Source organism: Haplochromis burtoni, unplaced genomic scaffold (assembly GCF_018398535.1).
Source record: "Haplochromis burtoni strain Fernald_Lab_line unplaced genomic scaffold, NCSU_Asbu1 Contig_19, whole genome shotgun sequence".
In the NCBI taxonomy this organism is placed as follows: domain Eukaryota; kingdom Metazoa; phylum Chordata; class Actinopteri; order Cichliformes; family Cichlidae; genus Haplochromis; species Haplochromis burtoni.
The window spans coordinates 94780-113587 of NW_024582380.1; the positions used below are offsets into that span (position 1 = coordinate 94780).

The 18808-nt window shown below is 39.7% G+C and overlaps 1 protein-coding gene across 1 annotated transcript in view; it reads left to right on the top strand.

Moving 5' to 3' along the window:
* Positions 1–18808, top strand: part of pigg (phosphatidylinositol glycan anchor biosynthesis class G) — an 83797-nt gene that overhangs the window by 31707 nt on the left and 33282 nt on the right. Inside the window, exons 7-10 of the mRNA XM_005916630.3 lie at positions 1083–1300; positions 2626–2910; positions 13321–13724; positions 17465–17656. Of these exons, the coding sequence (XP_005916692.1) occupies positions 1083–1300; positions 2626–2910; positions 13321–13724; positions 17465–17656 (1099 nt within the window). The remainder of the gene's footprint in view (positions 1–1082; positions 1301–2625; positions 2911–13320; positions 13725–17464; positions 17657–18808) is intronic.

Sequence of the window (18808 nt, forward strand, 5' to 3'; positions counted from 1 at the left end):
TTAACCAATCCCTGTACTTTTAGACAGATGAAACATGACCAGGGCCATTGATATTGCATGATTCATGCCTGTGGCTTAAAGTTCTGATATTTCAACCAACCCTTCTGTCTGGCAAAGCCACAGTGACTATTTATCATCTCTGCCTATGCTGCTGAGATAGGTGATTGTTTTTAGTAGTGTGTGTGTGTTTCACTGAAGTATACCACAACTCTACACAAGCCTACACGTTGCTTCGTCCTTGAACAGGCTGAAGTAAAATGAAAGGGAGCATAATTTCATCTGTAAACATGCGAATGAGTCACAGCTTGTCATAGTTAGCATCTTGATAAATTGTACATTGCTTTGCTCCAAACTAAATGGTTTTACCACAGGCGTATTGTTTTCAATTTAGCGAACGTTATTGACACAAGAACGCGGGAAAAAGAAAATGATGAAATTTAATAGGTTCCTATTTCTGAAAAACAGAATTCAACATCAATGATTGATGAACTCATAAATAGTCTCATTGCTAAGAAAACAAGCAGTTGGAATATGTCTGCATTTTCTTTTGGCTAAATTACAACAGGGTAGGCAGCAATATGAAACCTTTTCTTCACATTTGTCATGGATCAGTTTGGGTTTTTAATGAGCTCGTAGTAAAAATACTCCGCAAGCTGTACCAGTATCAGCCACCTGTGGCTTAACATTGTAATTAATTAATATGTCAGCATATGGGGAAAAATTGGTCATTATTATGAGGAAATAATACCCACAGTTAGCGAATGGTTTATCCTGTAACATTAGGAATATTTCATTTAGGTCACAGAGATCCAGGCAGCAAAGTTTTTCTCCTCTATATAAAAGCTAAAACTTAGTTTTTGTATTTTAGAAGGTTTGTCCTGATTAATCACATGGCAGCAAACCAAGAAATTATGTGAGAATCAAACTGTAAACCTAATGAAATTCCTCATAAACTGTTAAAAAATCGGGTGCTATAAATGTCCTCCTCACTCACTCCCTCCTGAAATTCAGATTGCAGTAGCTGGAGCATTGCAAATAATAGTGCTTTAAAACATGCTCCCTTCCACTTCTCTCCACTCCAGAGGTGGGGTTTGAGCAGTTTCGTGTGGCAGAAAAGGCTCACGGGAACTGGATGAAGCTTTACCTGGAAGGAAACACCTCCGAGGTGCTGACCAACGTGGGAAAAAAGGTCCTGAGGCAGTATCTGGAGGCCCTAGCTGCCATGAGCGCTGCTCTGAGCAAACAGCTGGGCAAGTATGACATGTACTCCATGATTGCAGGCATGGTGTTTGTCTTTCAGGTAAGGACCGGATCATCATATTTTTTTTTTATCTGCACTCGTAATAGTTTGGTGTGCTGCTTATCAGCTTTAGAGTGTGGGAGTGAGGTGCACGGCAACAAAAAGTAAAAACTAAACCCTCACCAGGTGTCATGCTTTCTTTTTGATAGTGGAAATATTTGTGACAATGAAGCCGTCCTAAGATAGATTTACTTTAGAGGGGGATCTATTGTGTTTATCTTGTACTGGGCCTTGCTACAACCCATTAGTTCATCCACTGTCTGTTTTGGTTCTTTTAGGTCCTCTTCCATTAAGGCCACTGACCCTTTAAGCCGGCTTTCTTCTTAGGGATATTAGGGATATCCCCTTCTACTGATGTCAGTGATAGCCATGAAACTGTCTGAAATGAGCGTTTATAGCTGAGCTTTTAGCTCACACACACTGAATTCTTTATTTTAGAGAGAAGAGACTTTCTCCTGGCAACCTTTCTAAACAAGACCTACTCATTCAATCTTTTTCTTATTGTACTATTATGAACTTCAACATTTAACAGTTTGAGCTCTTGGGCTTTTTGCAGTTTCTCTGAACATTGCACAGTCTGATCTCCACGTGGGAATAATCTTTCTCACTGTAGAATGATGTTTGGAAATGGCCTAATAACCCTTTGCAGATGGATGGAGAGCAACAGTTGGTTCTCTGAGACCACTGCTGTGGCTTTGCTGTTTGGCATTGTGTTAACACACATCTAAAAGCTCCAGACCATCAAACTTTATAGAGGTGCTCCCTTTACTGAAAAATTTTTTGATTATCAGTACACGGCTGCTATTTACTCTTTTAAGGAAGCAGTAAGGATGCACTTAGTTTTTCACATACTGCTTGTAAATTTGGGCTCACTTTTGCTTAAATATATAATGACCCCTGTCCAGGGTGTACCGAGCCTCTCACCCCATGACAGCTGGGATAGGCTACCCCCCTGCGACCCTGAATTAGATAAGCAGATGGATGGATGTAATGAAACAGTGTAATTGATCATTTGCTGTTTTTCATCCGAGGTTGTATTTACCTAATTTTCAGACCTACTGAGGACCAGATGATTTTTAATCTGTCCTGATCTGTAAAACCTTTTTAGCACGACTGCATAAAAAATAAATAAATAAGAGAAAAGCATCACAAGTCTCTTTCAATTAGAAATCAGTTAAACGTGTACATGCATGCATTATGTTTGTTATTAAATTGCTCTTCACTGTTCACATAAATTGGGGAGGTTATAAAACTGGAGATTACAATGATTGCATCAGATTTGTAAAATACTTTTTCTCTCCTCTCTGTCTCTCCTGGCCTTTAAGCTCCTGTTGGTCTTACTGCTGGCTATGCCTGAAGCCCTCAGCAGTGCCGCAGCAGTGGACCTCCCCATCCTCTCGGCCCTGCTCTCCCTGCCTTTTTACCTCTTGTGCCTACTTCTTGCCTCAGTGCACGTCTTGGTGTGCACATCTGCTGGGAGCTCCTGTTACTTCTGCAGCCTCTCCTGGGGTCTCGTGTTTGCTGCCGTTGCCTTCTCCTCAGCAATGTTTTGTATTCTGGTCTCTATAGCAACACGAAGACTCCCCCTGGGTGCAAAGATTCATGGGAAGGTGAGTAAGTGCAGTGAAACACGGGTAGATATTGTAACAGATGTTGGCCCTCAGAGAGCCATACTTACATACAGTGGATCCGCGTGTAAAGCATGAATGCACAAGCTAACGCGCTAACCCATTCTGCTGCTCTCTGATTGCTTTAAAGGGACACTGAGGATAAAAGACTGAATGTTAGTGAATCCATCTATCTCTCTAGAAACCTCGCTGCTTGTTAAACAGATTTGTGTTGTCGTATTTGAATTTTTCACTTCCTGTAGGTAGAGAAACGTTACCTAAGTGACTTTTGGAATTTATTTGAGAGAAAACCTGCTAAATCTACTGGAGCGGCATGCTCTTGTCTGTTGTGCATTCACTTAGTGATTTAGTTTGCAGAGTCTTTAAGGATGTAGATTTAAATCATTTGAGTGCTTCTCAACAGTCTCAGAAAAAAGTTTGAGTGTATTTTCACTTTGACAAGTAAAAAAAGATTCTGCCAAAAAGTGGCTTAAAAGAAGTGTCTGAGTAAGTGCCTCTTAGTCAATTTAAAACTGCAGACAACAATTGTATGCTTCAGAGATTGTAAAGAGCTGCAATAATTACTCTTTGATTACTCTGCAGTATCACACAAGAAAACAAGTGAGAAATAGTAGTGCGTTTAAGCAAATGATATTGTGTTGTTGTTGTTGTGAGTCAGGCACTCGGAGTGACGGTGAGAGTAGCAGAAAGGCAACACAAACAATATTTTTGGACACAGCAGTGATCACATAATCATGACTTCTGACATGCCAGAAGTTTGTGGTGTTGGTGTGTTTACCCTGTGTTTTCTTACCCTGTGTGTGAAACATTTCCATGCTACACAGAAATAATTATTCAAACTGAAGCATTGTTGTAGCAGTATTGTCTACATTGTCAGGTGGTGGGGTTTATAGGTAGGTCCATTAGTTCTTGTGCAGTGACACATTTTTTGTGGCATGACCGCAGTGGGATTTAAGTTAACCAATCAAGGTGCAATTAAAGTGCAGCTCTTCAACTTTAATTCAGGAAGTTTAATAAAAGTGTATTTTCTGATAGTTCTTAAGTGCAACCAGAAGTTTGCACTCTGTTGTCTCCATTCACGAAAGCGTCTCTTGTGGACCTTGACAATGATGCAGCTACCTCTTTGAGCGTTCTTGAATTATTTTCATCTTCTGTGGTCTTTGAAGGTGTTTGGTGCTCCTGAGCTGCTGAGCTGGCCTTTTCAGGAATATACCAGATTGTTGATTTGGCCTGTCAGTGTGCCCCAGGGTGGCTGTGGCTACAATGTAGCTTGCCATCACCAGTGTGTGAAAGTGTGTGTGAATGGGTGGATGACTGGATATGTAAAGCGCTTTGGTGTCCTTAGGGACTAGTAAAGCGCTATATAAATACAGGCCATTTACCATTTTTCCAATTTTTTCATTTTTCAAATGGCTTTATGTCTTTGTTCATTTTTAAATGGTTTTTCAGACTAATACTTGCCTCCTTCCCTTGCATCAGCCTCTCTTTTGAACACAACTACCAAATACAGGTTCACTTGTACAACACTTGGAATCAATTCCAGTTTTCTTTGAATGTTTTTTTTATGGAATAACGAGGGAACAGGCCTCCCCTTGACATAAAACTTTCATATAAAATCAATTGTCGAAGTACTCATGAGCCTTTGAAAACGGGGTGCTGTGTATAAAAACGTATGTTATTCCTCAACAGTAAATTCTGCACTTCTGTTAAAGCTTGTAAATTAAAACTCAAAATCTGATCTTCAAACACAACTTAATTTTTTGATTTTAAATCCACTGTGCTCATGTACAGAGGCAACATTAGAAACATGTCTCCAAAAACAGCAGTTAGCTTGCTAACAAGGCTAAAAAGCACAGCCATACATGACATCATAAACATACAAAACTCTGAAGTGCGTTATATATTCCAACTGCCCCCCATTAATTATTTAAAAGATGACAAAACAAATTAAAAACACTTATTTGATTCATGTACACATATAAGACCTGACTGGAGAATTCAATCCATGTAATGTACAATTGCTGCATATTATCACTTTTTAATTTATGCCTCTTTATTGCCAAAAACTTGGCTCCGAGGGTGGGAAAGTGGAGCTGTTTCTGCATAATAAAGTTACGTTAAAAAAAATTACACTAGTATATAAATGTCTTATAAAATATTATATGAGTGGATGCATCAGTAGACTGTGGTTCTATTAGGCGAGTAGATGCCGTTTCTCAACATACTGTCCAGTTTATTGGAAGAAGAGTTGCTGACTGTGCCCATAAAACTGCGAACTCTGTAAATAAAACAGACACTAACACAGTGGACAGATGGGGTGTCGAGTCTGACTAACAATTAAAATAGTAAATTAGAAGATATGCACTGCCAGGATCCTTTAGGAGAATGACGTAAAAACATCACTCAGGTAGTTTAAAGACAGTCAGGATTTTTACTTGTTGTGAATCTGAATTGAAAATGAAGAAAACTAAAGATGGTCCATCATTTGGACTCTAACTGCTGGTGCAGTTAGAAGATAAGTGGTGTATTTGTTAAGCCTTAACGATAACGCACTCTTGGCGGTGCTATCAAAGGTTTTGGGTAGTTTACATTTGTTTCAGTAATTTTCTCTTTCCATCACTGCAATGTTAAATTGTCCTTCAACAAACTGAAGTAATTCCCAGCAATATGTTGAAGTAAGTTATCAATCATAGAAAGGTTGAAGTGGTTCTTCAGTGAAAAATGGAAGCTTTGAGTCATAAGTGCTTGTTTAAAGGGCTTTAACAGTAGCTTCCCTTTGCTGCTGCAACTCTTTGCTCATTATTAATTTATCTGTAAAGGTTACATCTCATTTGCCTTCTGGGAACTCTTGAGAAAGTGCTGATGTAGCAAAAAAAAGTCAGAAGAATCCACTTGGGTCATTAGGCTGGGAGAGGAAATGAACTCTCCGACTCGACACACTGGAGGATGTGGAGGATTTCGTACAGTACTGGAGGTGTTTCTTCTCTGGCTTCAGTGACCGTGAAAAGACTGTTTTCTTTTGAGTCTTACAAATGTCATAGTGAAGAAAAAAACTGGGCTCATAGTTCAGTTGGCAGGTAATGATGATGACCTGTGATGACAAATGTGCTTTTGTACCAGCAGCAGATTTTTGTGAAATTACCAGACTTTGGTCAGAAAAATAAAACAGACAAACTGTTGAAGCTCAACTCATGTAGAAACAAAAATGTCAAAGAGCTGTTTTCAGCCACTGAACTGAAATTCTGCAGGATTCATGAAACGTCCTTCCTGCCAAGTACCTTGAAAGGCTGTGTGAGCATGTGCCCAGTGGAGAATGCACTTATAAAAGCAAAGCTTGATCACAACAAACACCAAAGCAGTGTCGTTTCTTTGGCTGCTGAAAGTCATTCATAAATCGAAAGCACTGCTTGTATGTACAGCAAACTCAAAGTACAGTATTTAGATGGTTTCAGAGTGGATGAAAACAAACACAAATATTTGCTGCTGATTATAGCTGCAACCAATAATGGATTTTGTTCTCTTTTTTTAGCCTGGAGGTATTTCCTTCTTAATTGAATTATTGTTGAGTTTATTAAATGCCAGTGAAAGGTGAATTTCCAACACAAAAACTCAAAGATGTGAGATTTGAAGTGATATGAAACAGAAAAAGTAACAAATCCCGAGACTTGAAGCTGAAAATAATTTGGCATTTAGCTTTGATAGATGACTTTAATGTTTCAGATCTTTTCAGGTTGTTTTGTAATGGATTGTTTTTTTTCAACTGGTGAAGGATCACAGCACTGGATTCTGCTTGACAGACCCACAAATTTTAAATTAAATGTAAATTTGTAAACAGGTCCATAGTTGCCCACCATTACAATCATGGATTTGTGAAGCCTGCAAATCAAAATCAGTCATAAGAAGCAGGGGGTGGAGCTAAAAGAGAAATCGAAGAGCAGTACATGGTCATGCAGGATTGGCAGAAGACCATGTAAACTGGACGGACCGCCAACGTTAACGAGAGGGCATTCGCTCAAGTCACTTTGCTATTACAAAAAAACCCAAAACACTATGCACAATTGCAAGCACACATGCACAGTACACACTGTTTGACTCTCACAGGGAACACAACATGAGCATCATGTTATATTCAGTAAGAAGTCAAACTGGCATTTCAATTTCTAAAGACTTAAAGAAAAAGTGTTTACTGAAGTCATACATGAAGGGAGCTGGAGGGTCATTCACCCAACGACTATGATAATAATCTGATATCATTTCAGCCACAAGAGCCGCCGCCTGCTGGCCATTAGATAGAATCCAGGTTAAAGACCTGGAAGCTAAGTCAGTCTTTCATACACATTATAATCAATGTCAGGTATTAAATCATTCTACAGATATATTGAAATGTTTAACTATTCATAGAAGAACTGTGTTGAGCTTCCATAATTTGGCTTCCTGTTGATGTTGAAATTGATTTTAAATGTTATTGATTCCTTTAAAAGCTGCTGCTACTCTAGAGTGTATATAAAAGTGCCGTTGTGTATCATGCCATGTTTTATTTCTCGTTCCAAAAGTGGTGATTAAGCGCTTACAATCATGGCCCATCTCTACAGCCAAGATCTTTTTAATAACCTGTGGGAGGAAATGCAGTTAGTGGGCTCTGTGTCCTCAAAGTCATGACTGACAAACTCATTTTGATACTGAGATTAAATAATAAAGCTGCTTTATTGTTAAACTGTATTTGTATCAAAGGATTACATTGATGAATTCCCAGGAGTCCCTGAATATTTGTCAGACAAGAGGAAATCTGCTCAAAATTACAAACCTTTGGACAGATTTCACACAAAAGTGTGTTTGAAGCTACTACCAGATGTAGCATGTAGTGCTGGAAAATGTGACAAATAATCCTAAGGCACAATAATGTTGTATACTTTCAGGAATCCATTTGGATCTAAGTGCAGAGCTGTGTCTGGTTAGGCTTGACAAATAACTGCTTTGGGGAAACTGTCCAAAACATATATTCACTCTCTGTCCTCATTAGTTTCAGTTCAAGGTGGAAATGAAAAGAAAAACTTGCTGCTCCAGCAAAAATGTGATGAGAATTCCATTTAAGTGAGTTTTAATGACCCAAAGGTGAGGTCATTTTAAAAAAGTAGTTCTGTACAAGAGCTGTAAAGACGTGTGAAATACCTGGAATGTGTATCATGTTCATGCATTCGCCTATCAAGCGATGACTCCCAGTTCGATCCCAGGAGGAGACACTGATTCTGTTGGGGTTGCGTCAGGAAAAGCATCCGGCGTTAAAAAATAAATAAAAATCTGCCAACTCAGACATGCGGCGCTACCTGCTGTGGGAGACCCCTTGTGGGAGACCCCTTGTGGGTAAGAGAACGGCCAAAAGTGGCTTATGTTTTTCCAACAACCAAAAAAAGGCTAAGAATCCCTTAATAAATGATTCTATTGAGTCTCTCATGACTTTTGTAAGGAGCTTACTCTAGTCTGTCACCCGCACAAGAGTTTAATATGATTTCTTATTATGCCTGAGTGGAAAAAGTCATATTTTAAATGGCAGAGCTCGGAAGTCAGTCTGAGTCAGTATTACCATTTCACAGCTGCGTGATGGAAAGGCAGGTTCAGCTGGCAGAATATGATAAATCAAACACACATACTGGACACATTGGTTTCACAGGAAAAGTGATGTTAAGTGGCATAGATGCAAGGGTGGCATCAAAGACCCTCCAATAATTTTAGGCTAGAAAGACTAAAAGGTCATTTGCTACATCAGTAGCTGTGCTTTGTCATGAAAAGGCCTTTGGCAGGGCAGAGCAATATTCTACTTCAGCACATTAGGCTTCGGGTCAAGTCCTGATTTATGTTCTACTCTACATGGAGCCCTCAGCATGGTCAGAGAATATTTATGCATTATTTAGAATGATCTGCTCAAGTCAATAGACGACCATATCGTAGTTCACTTCATGGTTCATGTGAAGATGAAAAACCCTCATGTGTTTGTTTAATGTAAGACCACACCCATAACCCTAGCATTAGTAAATAAAAACAGCCCTGTGAGGCTCTCTTAATTAACTGGTTTCTTTTAAATGTATAAACTAAAACTTCCTTTTTACAAGATATATGATGATTGTTTCTCGACTAAATTTCCTCAACTCTCAGCAAAGAACATGATGGGAGTATAATTTCCTCCTGACTCAGTAAGTGATGTGTAGACCAGCCAAAAGCACAGAAAACTAAGTCGGGATATAATTTACACTCACCCAGCAATTCATTAGGTTCACCTGTTCAGCTGTTTGTTAAGACAGAAATCTAACTGTACACATGTCAAGTCGACCAGCTACAGTTCAGACAGCATTAGAATAAAGGTTAGTGCCAGACAGGCAGGTCTAAACTGCTGATCTAATGGGATTTTCCTGCACAGGCGTCTCTAAGGTTTACAAAGAGTGGTCTGAGAAAGAGAAATTAGCGGTGAGCAGCAGAGCTTTTGGGGAAAGTGCCTTGTTGATGTCAAAGGAAAATAGCTTTAACTGCTCTGAGCTGTCAGAAAGGCAACAGTAACAAATACTGACGTGTTATAACCAAGGTGTGCAGAAGAGCATCTCTGATGCACAACAAATTGAAACTTTAAGTAAGTGGGCCACAGCAGAACACCACACTAGGTGCTACTCCGGTCAGCTAATAACAGGGAAGTGAGGCTACAATTCATATAGGACCACCAAAACCAGAAAATTCTTAATGTTTAGCTTGTATAGAAAGAGACAATGTACTGATCCTTGTTGTGTTTAACAGGTGACGTGCTTGGGAACAAAATTGAGATCAAATGAGTCCTGTCCTGCAAGTGATATCTGAACCAAGTAGGATCACAAAAGTCTCCATTTATAAATATATAAATATATATTGTAGGAAAATGACCCTACAGTATTACAGAGAAAACATCAAACAACCTTGATGGGGAGGAAGAAAGGAAAGACTTAGGAGGATGAAATCATCTGCCCTGACCTGCTGGTGAAAAGAGCAGACAGAGAAGTCGTGGCACATAGTTGCCCCTCCCCTAAACCTGGTTCTGCCGCAGGTTTCTTCCTGTTAAAAGGGAGTTTTTTCTTCTCACGGTTGCCAAGTCTTTGCTCAAAGGGGGTCATGTGATTGTTGGGGTTTTCTCTGTATAATTGTAGACTCTTTATTTTGCAATATAGAGTTGAGTTCAGCCTAGGGTCTAGTAGGCACTAGTATTTCAACAGGTCCAGTCTCAACCCTTTTTTCAAAAATATCCAAGACCAGGATATAACCGAATGCATCAAAAGAAGCAGTTCTTTCTAATAATAGCTGAATAGCAATTTTGCCTGGACAGCGTTCATTCGAATGTCATTGAATGAACAGTGACTACCTCCTCCTCCACTCACAGTGGAGGAGGTGTTGAATACGTATGCCAGTGATACTTTTTATAATAACTTTTCTATAAACTGAAGTATCTCTTGAGTGTTTTGCTCTAGTTTTTCTGTTAAACCCGATGACTAACTTGAGTCATAAATGTGTCATCTGCTGTATTGCTAATGCATGCAAATTGTATACTCAATGATTTAGTGAAGTTTTATCTATCCTGCATCACTTGGTTATATTAGCCTTGGTAAATGTTGCTACTTGTTTTTGCTGTTTTTTAAGTAATACTTTCATTAAGTATGTATCCATCTACTTTGAAACCCTGCCATGAACACAGATTAGTATGCAGCAGGCTTTTCTGATTTCACAATTTGCCAGCCGCTGAAGGAAAGAGCAAGGAGCAGTGAAGCTGGAAAACTATATTACAGCTTCCTTTGGGATGTGACATGTTTTATCTCAAAAACAGGAGCTGTAGGCATAAAGGCCATCAGTCCTTTTCTCAGTAACGCATGGATGGCTTATAGTTTCGTACACAGAACAGATGAACTATCTCTACTTGACTTAAACTATGGGACTCGTAGAGAACTATATTTTGGGAGAGTTTAGGAACACGCCGTTTTGTTTTTTTTTGTTTTTTAAATCTAGAAGATATTCGTAAAAACCTGAAAAGACCTTAATAAAAATGCAACCTGCTCTTAGTGCACTGTTAATATATGAAAATGTATTCACCCACGACTTTTATATCCAGAGTTAAGTAATGTTTTTCTCTTTCTGTGTATACATAACTGCTAGACCAAATATTTAATGACCCGGCATCTTGTTTAAAGAGGGATAGGTGTAAAGGTTGCAATAACAATAACCTGGTGTAAGGGGAAATTATTCTGCAACAGCCCGGTCCCACAGCGAAGCCACCACTGTAGCCTGGAGGGGCTGAATATATCATCCCAGCCTGTCTTTGTCATCAAGGCAAAGACAGGCTGAGATGCATGTCTGTTGTTTGTTAGGTTAAAATATTGCTGTTGAGCTAAGAGGCTGGCTGAACTCAGCCTGAACTTAAGCTCAGTGAATAAAATCATTTGCATACAAGTGTTCGATTGGACAAACAGCAATCTTAAAAATGGGATTGAAGCATCCATAACAGACCGACTGCAATTTATGAATGACAGCTCATGGTCACTGTCAGCAGTGCCAAGGCAGGAACCTGCTGCTGTACATCCAGTAGTGACATGTGATGGATGATCTGATGTTTGGCAGTAATATTTCCGTTCATCGTAACAGGAGTCTGAACGGTGTACCTTTTTAAATTTGAGTGCAAATAGCACATGCATCAGTTAACGCTTGTTCTCGTTTTGGTCTGCATGAACAGAGCAGGCATAACGGGTTTGAAATTGAACTGTTTTTATACCTCCCGTTGGTGACAGCTGTAGCTGGAGGCATTAATTTTGTCCATAATGCTTTGTGTCTTTCCCGTTTTTGAAGACTGTGTAGCTCTTTGAACGTCGTCAGAGATTTCTTCAAGTTAGTTAGGGATGTTCCCTTGGACTCAGAGATGAGCTAAGTTTGGGTGTGAAAGGCCAAGGTCAGCGTGACCCCACGATACCTTTTTATTTATTCAGATCTTATTGAATTAGACAAAAACATCAACACAGAACAAGGCAGAACAATACACTGACATAAAGTGAGGTATATAAGTCAATTTGTGCAATAAGTTGTTGGGTAATATTGATTTGGCGAACATCCAGTACACACAAGTTATGTTTTCACTTTGGATTTGAAGTCACAGAAACATTAAGCCAACATCTTCTCACAGTCAGCAGTGTTCATTATCTGTTCAGTCCACAGTTTTAGCATCAGGGTTTGAGATCATTTCCAAATCACAAGAATCAGTCTGGCATGAGCCTCTGGACAAACCACACTTCAACCATTGGCCCATATATTCCAAAACATTTCTCCAATCAGGAAAAACTTTGGAACACTCCCATGATGCATCTACCTAAGTGCCTCTTTCTGCCTTACATTATCAGCATAAAACATAGTTAATTAAATCCATTTTGTGTATTCAGTTCAATTCAGTTTTATTTATACAGCACCAAATCACAACAACAGTCACCTCAAAGGGCTTTAAACTATATACAAAAATACATACAGATAAAAACCCAACAATCATATGACCCCCTATGAGCAAGCACTTTGGCAACAGTGGGAAGGAAAAACTCCCTTTTAACAGGAAGAAACCTCCGGCAGAACCAGGCTCAGGGAGGGGGGGGGCCATCTGCTGTGATTGGTTGGGGTGAGAGAAGGAAGACAGGATAAAGACATGCTGTGGAAGAGAGACAGAGGTTAATAACAAGTATGATTCAATGCAGAGAGGTCTATTAACACATGTTGAGTGAGAAAGGTGACTGAAAAGGAAATACTCAATGCATCATGGGTAATCTCAAAGGAGTATAGTAATACTGATTAATTATTACGACAGACATTTTTAGGCATAACTCATGCCTAGCTCATGAATTCTCAGGAACGCCTTGGGAATATTTGTTAAAATTCGGCACAAACATCTAATTGGACTTTAAGATCTGATGGTCATGGTCACGGTCATTGTAACCTCACAGCCCCGATTTAAGAATCTGTATGCTAATTTTGACAGAATTTCCTACAAATTATGGAATAAATGAATGAGGTAAAGTCTTTTGTTTTTGTTTTTTAAAGAAAGCGCCAATTCAAAGCTTTCATTGTTATGAACTGCTACATGACTGCTAGAAGCACGAGGCAGTAATCCTAGTATTGTGAAGTGCATGAGTCATATAATGAGTGTCACGAGCTGAGGTTTTCAGTATTGTGCTATATTAGTGTGAATCACCCAAGCAATAGTTTCATCCATCTAATTGTCCCACTGAGAATTGTGATGCCATCACTCTGGGGTGGGCGAGGTGAAAGTAGGTTGAGTATGTAGTCGGGCCTGTGTGGATGGAATAGCTCTTTCCTCTGTATTTAAAATTATCCTTTTTTATTCTCTTTTCACAGTCTCCTCTGAGGAGCAGTGAGGTTGACTGGTCGCTGTCAGAGCTGGATGTTTTGCTGCTGGCCGGCACCGTCGGTCACACTCTCAGCCTGGCGGCCAGCAGTTTCGTAGAGGAAGAGCACCAAACCTGGTACTTTCTGCTCAACACGCTCTGCCTCACCGTGTTCCAGGATGTCTGCCGCAAGTACTTCAGAGAGAAGAGGGGCTCTGGAGATGACGAAGAGCATATCCTCCCTTCCAAAGACCGTCATCCCTCCGCTCACCCCAAAGCAGAGATTTTCTCAGAGAAGTGGTTAGCGTTAGCCACGCCACCATTCACTCTGCTCTGCTGCCGGCTACTGCGCTCCCTCAACCAAACTGGGGTGCAGTGGGCTCATATCCCTGACGTTGGGCATTGGCTCAACAGGTGGGTTTATTGATCTAATATTAACTTTGATAAATGCTTCAGTTTTAAGTAGTTTAAATATTTGAGTCACTGTATTTTATTCATATCAAGAAAATGCAGGCAGTATTTGGAAAACAGTATAAATTAATTGGTTTCACTGATGATTCATCACCTAATGCCATGTAGTAGTGAATTTACACTCACTGCCAAATTTGAACCCAACCATCTGAATGCTGCATCAGAAATCTAGACTCATCAGTCTTCAATTGTCTAATTTTGGAGTTTCCTGTTGCTAGCTGACAGCAATTACAGTTACTGCTTTTGCGTTCAGAGATGCTCTTCTGCATACCTTGGTTGTAACAACTGGGTGTTTGAGTTACTGTTGCCTTCCTATCAGCGTGGAGCAGTCTGACCATTCTTCTCTGGCTATCACTTAAATGCCTAAATTGCATAAATCCACAAGTTGCTACCATGTGACAGTCTGCTGGTAAGATATTTCCATTCCTGAGCAGTTGAACAGGTGTGTTTTATTAAGTGGTCAGTGATTGTTTCCCAATTCCAGTGTGTCACTTTACCTGAATAAAAACCCAAAGGCACTTATATTTCCTCTTAGCAAGTGGTCAGTTGCTAGTAGATTAGCCAGCTACCTCCTTGATAGCAAGACAAGTGTTTTTATGTGCTAAATGCTAAACTATGTTTATTAAGTAGTCGCTAACTTTGTGTAACTATTGGTTGGACAGATAGTGATCATTGTATTGTTAGTAATTACAGCTGTGAAAATCAACCAATGTTAGAAAGGACAATAAAACTGTAAATAGTTGAGGAGAAATGTGGAGGATTATAGTTCTATTACTACAGTGATGCTTTTCTTGCACAGTCATATTTTTCATTGTTACGGAAACATTGATTCTAATTCTAATGCATGAAAGCTAGTAATACTACCTAACTAACCATCACTGTTGGTTTGTGCACATTTATTGTTTAACTAGGCAGCAAAGCAAAGAGAGAGTGGCAACAGCAACAGCTTCTTGGTTGATTCAAGATTAGCTTGGCAGCATTTTTATTCCTAAGTCGCTCCTCAAGGGAAAATCAGACGACTCCATGAATAGCAAAAGGATAGAGGGTTCTGTCTCTGATGTGTTTGTGTTAAGCTGTACAAAAGGGCTGGGTACAAAAAGCGATTTCGCCGAAGTTCAGAAGTTTATCTGAAATCTGTTACATGCATGCATAAATCCCTTCAAGTGTATTTGCTCTCTTTTACTCAAAGCTAAATTTACAGTGGTAAACTGATTGCTGATATGGCTCTACAGCAAAATCTTCACTATGTTGTTTTTTCTGACAACCAGTGTTGTATTGTTGGTGTTGTAATGAACGGTGGGGTGATAGCAAAGCTGAGGACCATTAGTTCTGTGTCATGCTGTATGGTATATTTCTCTTTTTACGTGGATATGTGGCAGCATGAAGGTGACAGGACATAACAGGAACTTATTTCCAACACAACTACAATTTGGAAAAAAAAACCTACACTTGATGTTTTACGACAAATCAAACAGAATTGTAAAAGAACAGGCGTCTTTCACTGTTTAAGGATAGAAGTTCAACCGTCACATGGGGATACATTCGTTGCAGAAAGGCAATCTGTCTGCAGACAGTATACTCAGTAGGCTAAAATGCAGTGCAGCAACAAGATTTTCAATCTCAATGTGTTTCTCCACCTACACACAAATGTAACAGATCAATGTAGCAAATTCATTGATGTTCTTTGGGGAAAGCCGTGATATAGGATATTACTTACTGTAGTAGATGTAATGAAAGTGGTTCAGTGAACAATACATTTAGATTTCAATGCTAGATATAGACATCTAATGGAAGCTGTGTGGTGTTAACACACAGAGCAAGTCTTTTCTTCTGACACTAAAACATTTTAAATGTGTTTTTCTAGCTGAGAAGCTGATAGGACTACCCACTTACATTTTCTTTTTTTTAAAGATTCAAGAAGAGAAAATCGTCTTCAGATTGCCCAGACTGAAGGAAAACTGTGATTTCTCTGTAAAAACTGTGGCTTTTTCAGAGCCATTAATATTCTGACAGCAGTGCGAGGCAGGGGGATTATAGTTTGTTCTTTAACATTCATCACAATGTGGAACAGAGATGTGGATTCTGACCTTTTCCCTGTCCAGTGTTGCCCTTTCTTCCTACCTGCAGTGCCTGTTGCTTGGATAATGAGATCCAGGTAGCGTTATGCCTCATCTTGTCTCAAAGTATTCAACGTCCACTGCCAGTCTGATCCAGCTAATGGCTAAATACACGGCTTCAACTTTGATATGTCCTATTTCCTATCGGTGCTCAGTATGGTGCAATTACAGACTTTAATCCAGTGAACAATTGAGGGGCTGTGCCTCTTTTAAATTTAACCTGAATCTAGAGGATTTGACTGACAGTATTTCATCTCATCAAAGTAAATGCTCACCTTCAGCCTTCAAATGAGAACCTGTAATGCTTTCTCTTCATGTGTTATTATATATACAGTTACACTGTTGAACCGTCATATTAAAGACGGTCAGTTCACAGTAATGAGGTGAGTGTATGTCCAAGTAATCCCTGAGAGCCAGGAGCTAAAGCGTCAAACTGCTTTAATCAGCTGGTCTATCAATATTTTTTTCTTTTCTTGGATTTGTCGAGTCAACTCAGGCACACGTCTCTGGCTGTGAAGACAGAAGCCCCACCCACCTGTGGGTGGAGCCAGGTGCGAGGGGCAGCCCAGTCAGAAGACATCTGGTTTTTCAAGAGTGTGGCCTTAAAAGGAAAGGAGAAAATAGCCTTTTTTAGACAGTAAAACTGATAGGAATTCACACTTCAGAATACTAAGGATTATCCTGAAGTGTGTAACGCAAAGCCACTCTAGCTCTCTTACCGTAACAGCCTGTTTAGTTGTCTAAACAAGAAAGGGCTAGCTTGTCTACAGGTTGTTCAAAACTCTGCAGCGAGGCTACTGACCCACTCGAACAAGGGAGCTCATATGACCCCTGTTTTGAAGTTGCTACACTGGCTCCCATTCAGACTTAGGTTCCATTTTAAAACTCTAGTTTTAACCTTTAGAGCATTAAAGGCCAGGCCCCTCCCTATACTGCTGATTTGATTTGTACACATACCTGGTAACCTGAGGTCTTTGAATTAAAACCTTTCAGTGTTACCCCACACTCGTTTTAGAACTCGAGGGGACCGATCTTTCCAAGCTGTTGCCCCCAGACTGTGGAATGCACTTCTACTATTTCTACAGCGTCTGGACTCAGTGGAGACCTTCAAAGAGCAGCTAAAGATATTTTTTATTTCAAAAAGCTTTTAATTAGACGGGTGTTTTATGATGTATTTATGACTGTATTATGTCTTCTTACCTTCTTGTAAAGCACTTTGTGACACATGTCTGAGAAAGGTACTATATGAATAAACTTTACTTACTTACTACTTACTAGCAGAGTCCAAAAATAACAACAATGAGCTGGAACTGAGCTGAATATATGTGTGTGTATATATATATATGTATGTGTATATGTAGAAAGAGAGAGATCTTGATATAGATATCTATAAACTGACCATAGATGTGGTTTGCCTTAAGCCACTACTTGGCCAACTGTAATACTTTGAGCATTTACCTTAAAAATATATAAACTTCATTGTGAAAATTCCAAATCCCTTCCTCATCATTTGAGTGCTTGGCACGTTTCTCAGCCAGTGACTGTTCTCTTCCATTTTCTCTCTAGCTCTGAGCACAAGGTGGTCCTCTCCCTGCTGTCCGCTTTCTGTTTGGTTCTCATCTACTTCCTGGTTCAAAGACGGTGCTCGTGGGTCTCGAAGGTCGCCCTCGCCCTCGGGCTTTTGGGTGTGTACAGCTATCGGGCAGCTGTCGGCAACGTCCTGTTTCCCTGGCATCATTCTGGTCGAACTATGTCCAAGTAAGTAAGTCTTTGTGAACCACGAAACAGTGAGTTCATTCACCATAACAGCTGGCAAATTGCTGTCCCCTGGTATTGACTTGATTTAAAGTTCATGAGTGCCAGGCTGTGCTGTGATGCAGATGAGCGTGAAGACTCTAGTGCTGCTCGTGTCATCTGGGACAATCCCTTACTCTGATGATGAACTGCAGTACAGTTTTTTCGCTTTACATCTACCTACAGTAAATCTCCCTGATCCAGTGTAACGTCATGTCCTCACGGTTTTGACAGTGTCTTGAATTAAATTAATTACACTAAAAGAGGCATCAAGCAATCTATAAATGTTGATTTAAATTGGCAGCCAGTGGGAACTGCAGAAGTATCGACAGGTCTTTTCTCCTTCAACACATCTCTGGTACGGCCGCATCAACACTCTCCCCTCATGTCATCTGTAACTTATGAAACTAAAGTATGACATTCACAACACAGCTACTTAATTAGAGTGGTGAGTACAGAAGAAATAGACTAACATGCAGAATATTGGAATCATTTTTGTAAGTAAATTTGCTTTTCATTTGGCTTGAAAATGAGCTTTTTAGCTGCAATGACTGAAATACAAATCGATGTGTTTGTCTCTATTCCTGAGCGGCAAAGAGCTGTGCAGGCCACAAAGTGAGGTTCATATTTGTAGTTTTGAGTATAATTTCTAAACAACTATTGGATGGATTGCTTTCATGTTGGATACACATTATTAATATTTACCACTTGTAATGACTTTGGATAGATAGCTTGATTTAAGACCAAAACCAATGGCAGCCCAGCAGCCTCATTTGTCTTTGTATCTCTGTTAAGTGCTAGTTAGCATAATTTTAAATGGATAACCTCGCTGCATAGCCACAAGAGTGGAGCTGCTGTGAAAATGGATGTAAAAGCAAAATGATTTGTAAATCACTCAAACCATTGAAGCGGTTGACTTGAAGAAGGGGACCAGGTTGCCGCTAGAGGCCTTGAGCAAGAACAAGTGTCAGCGGGGCTTCAGAATTTAAGGTTGTCAGTTGCTTTGTGTAGCCTTCAGATAGTTCCAGTACATGTTTAGTGGATAACATGCAGACTTGTTTTTTACCTTTTTAAATTTTAAAATTCCATCTCAAAGTTTTGTCCGACTACATCCCT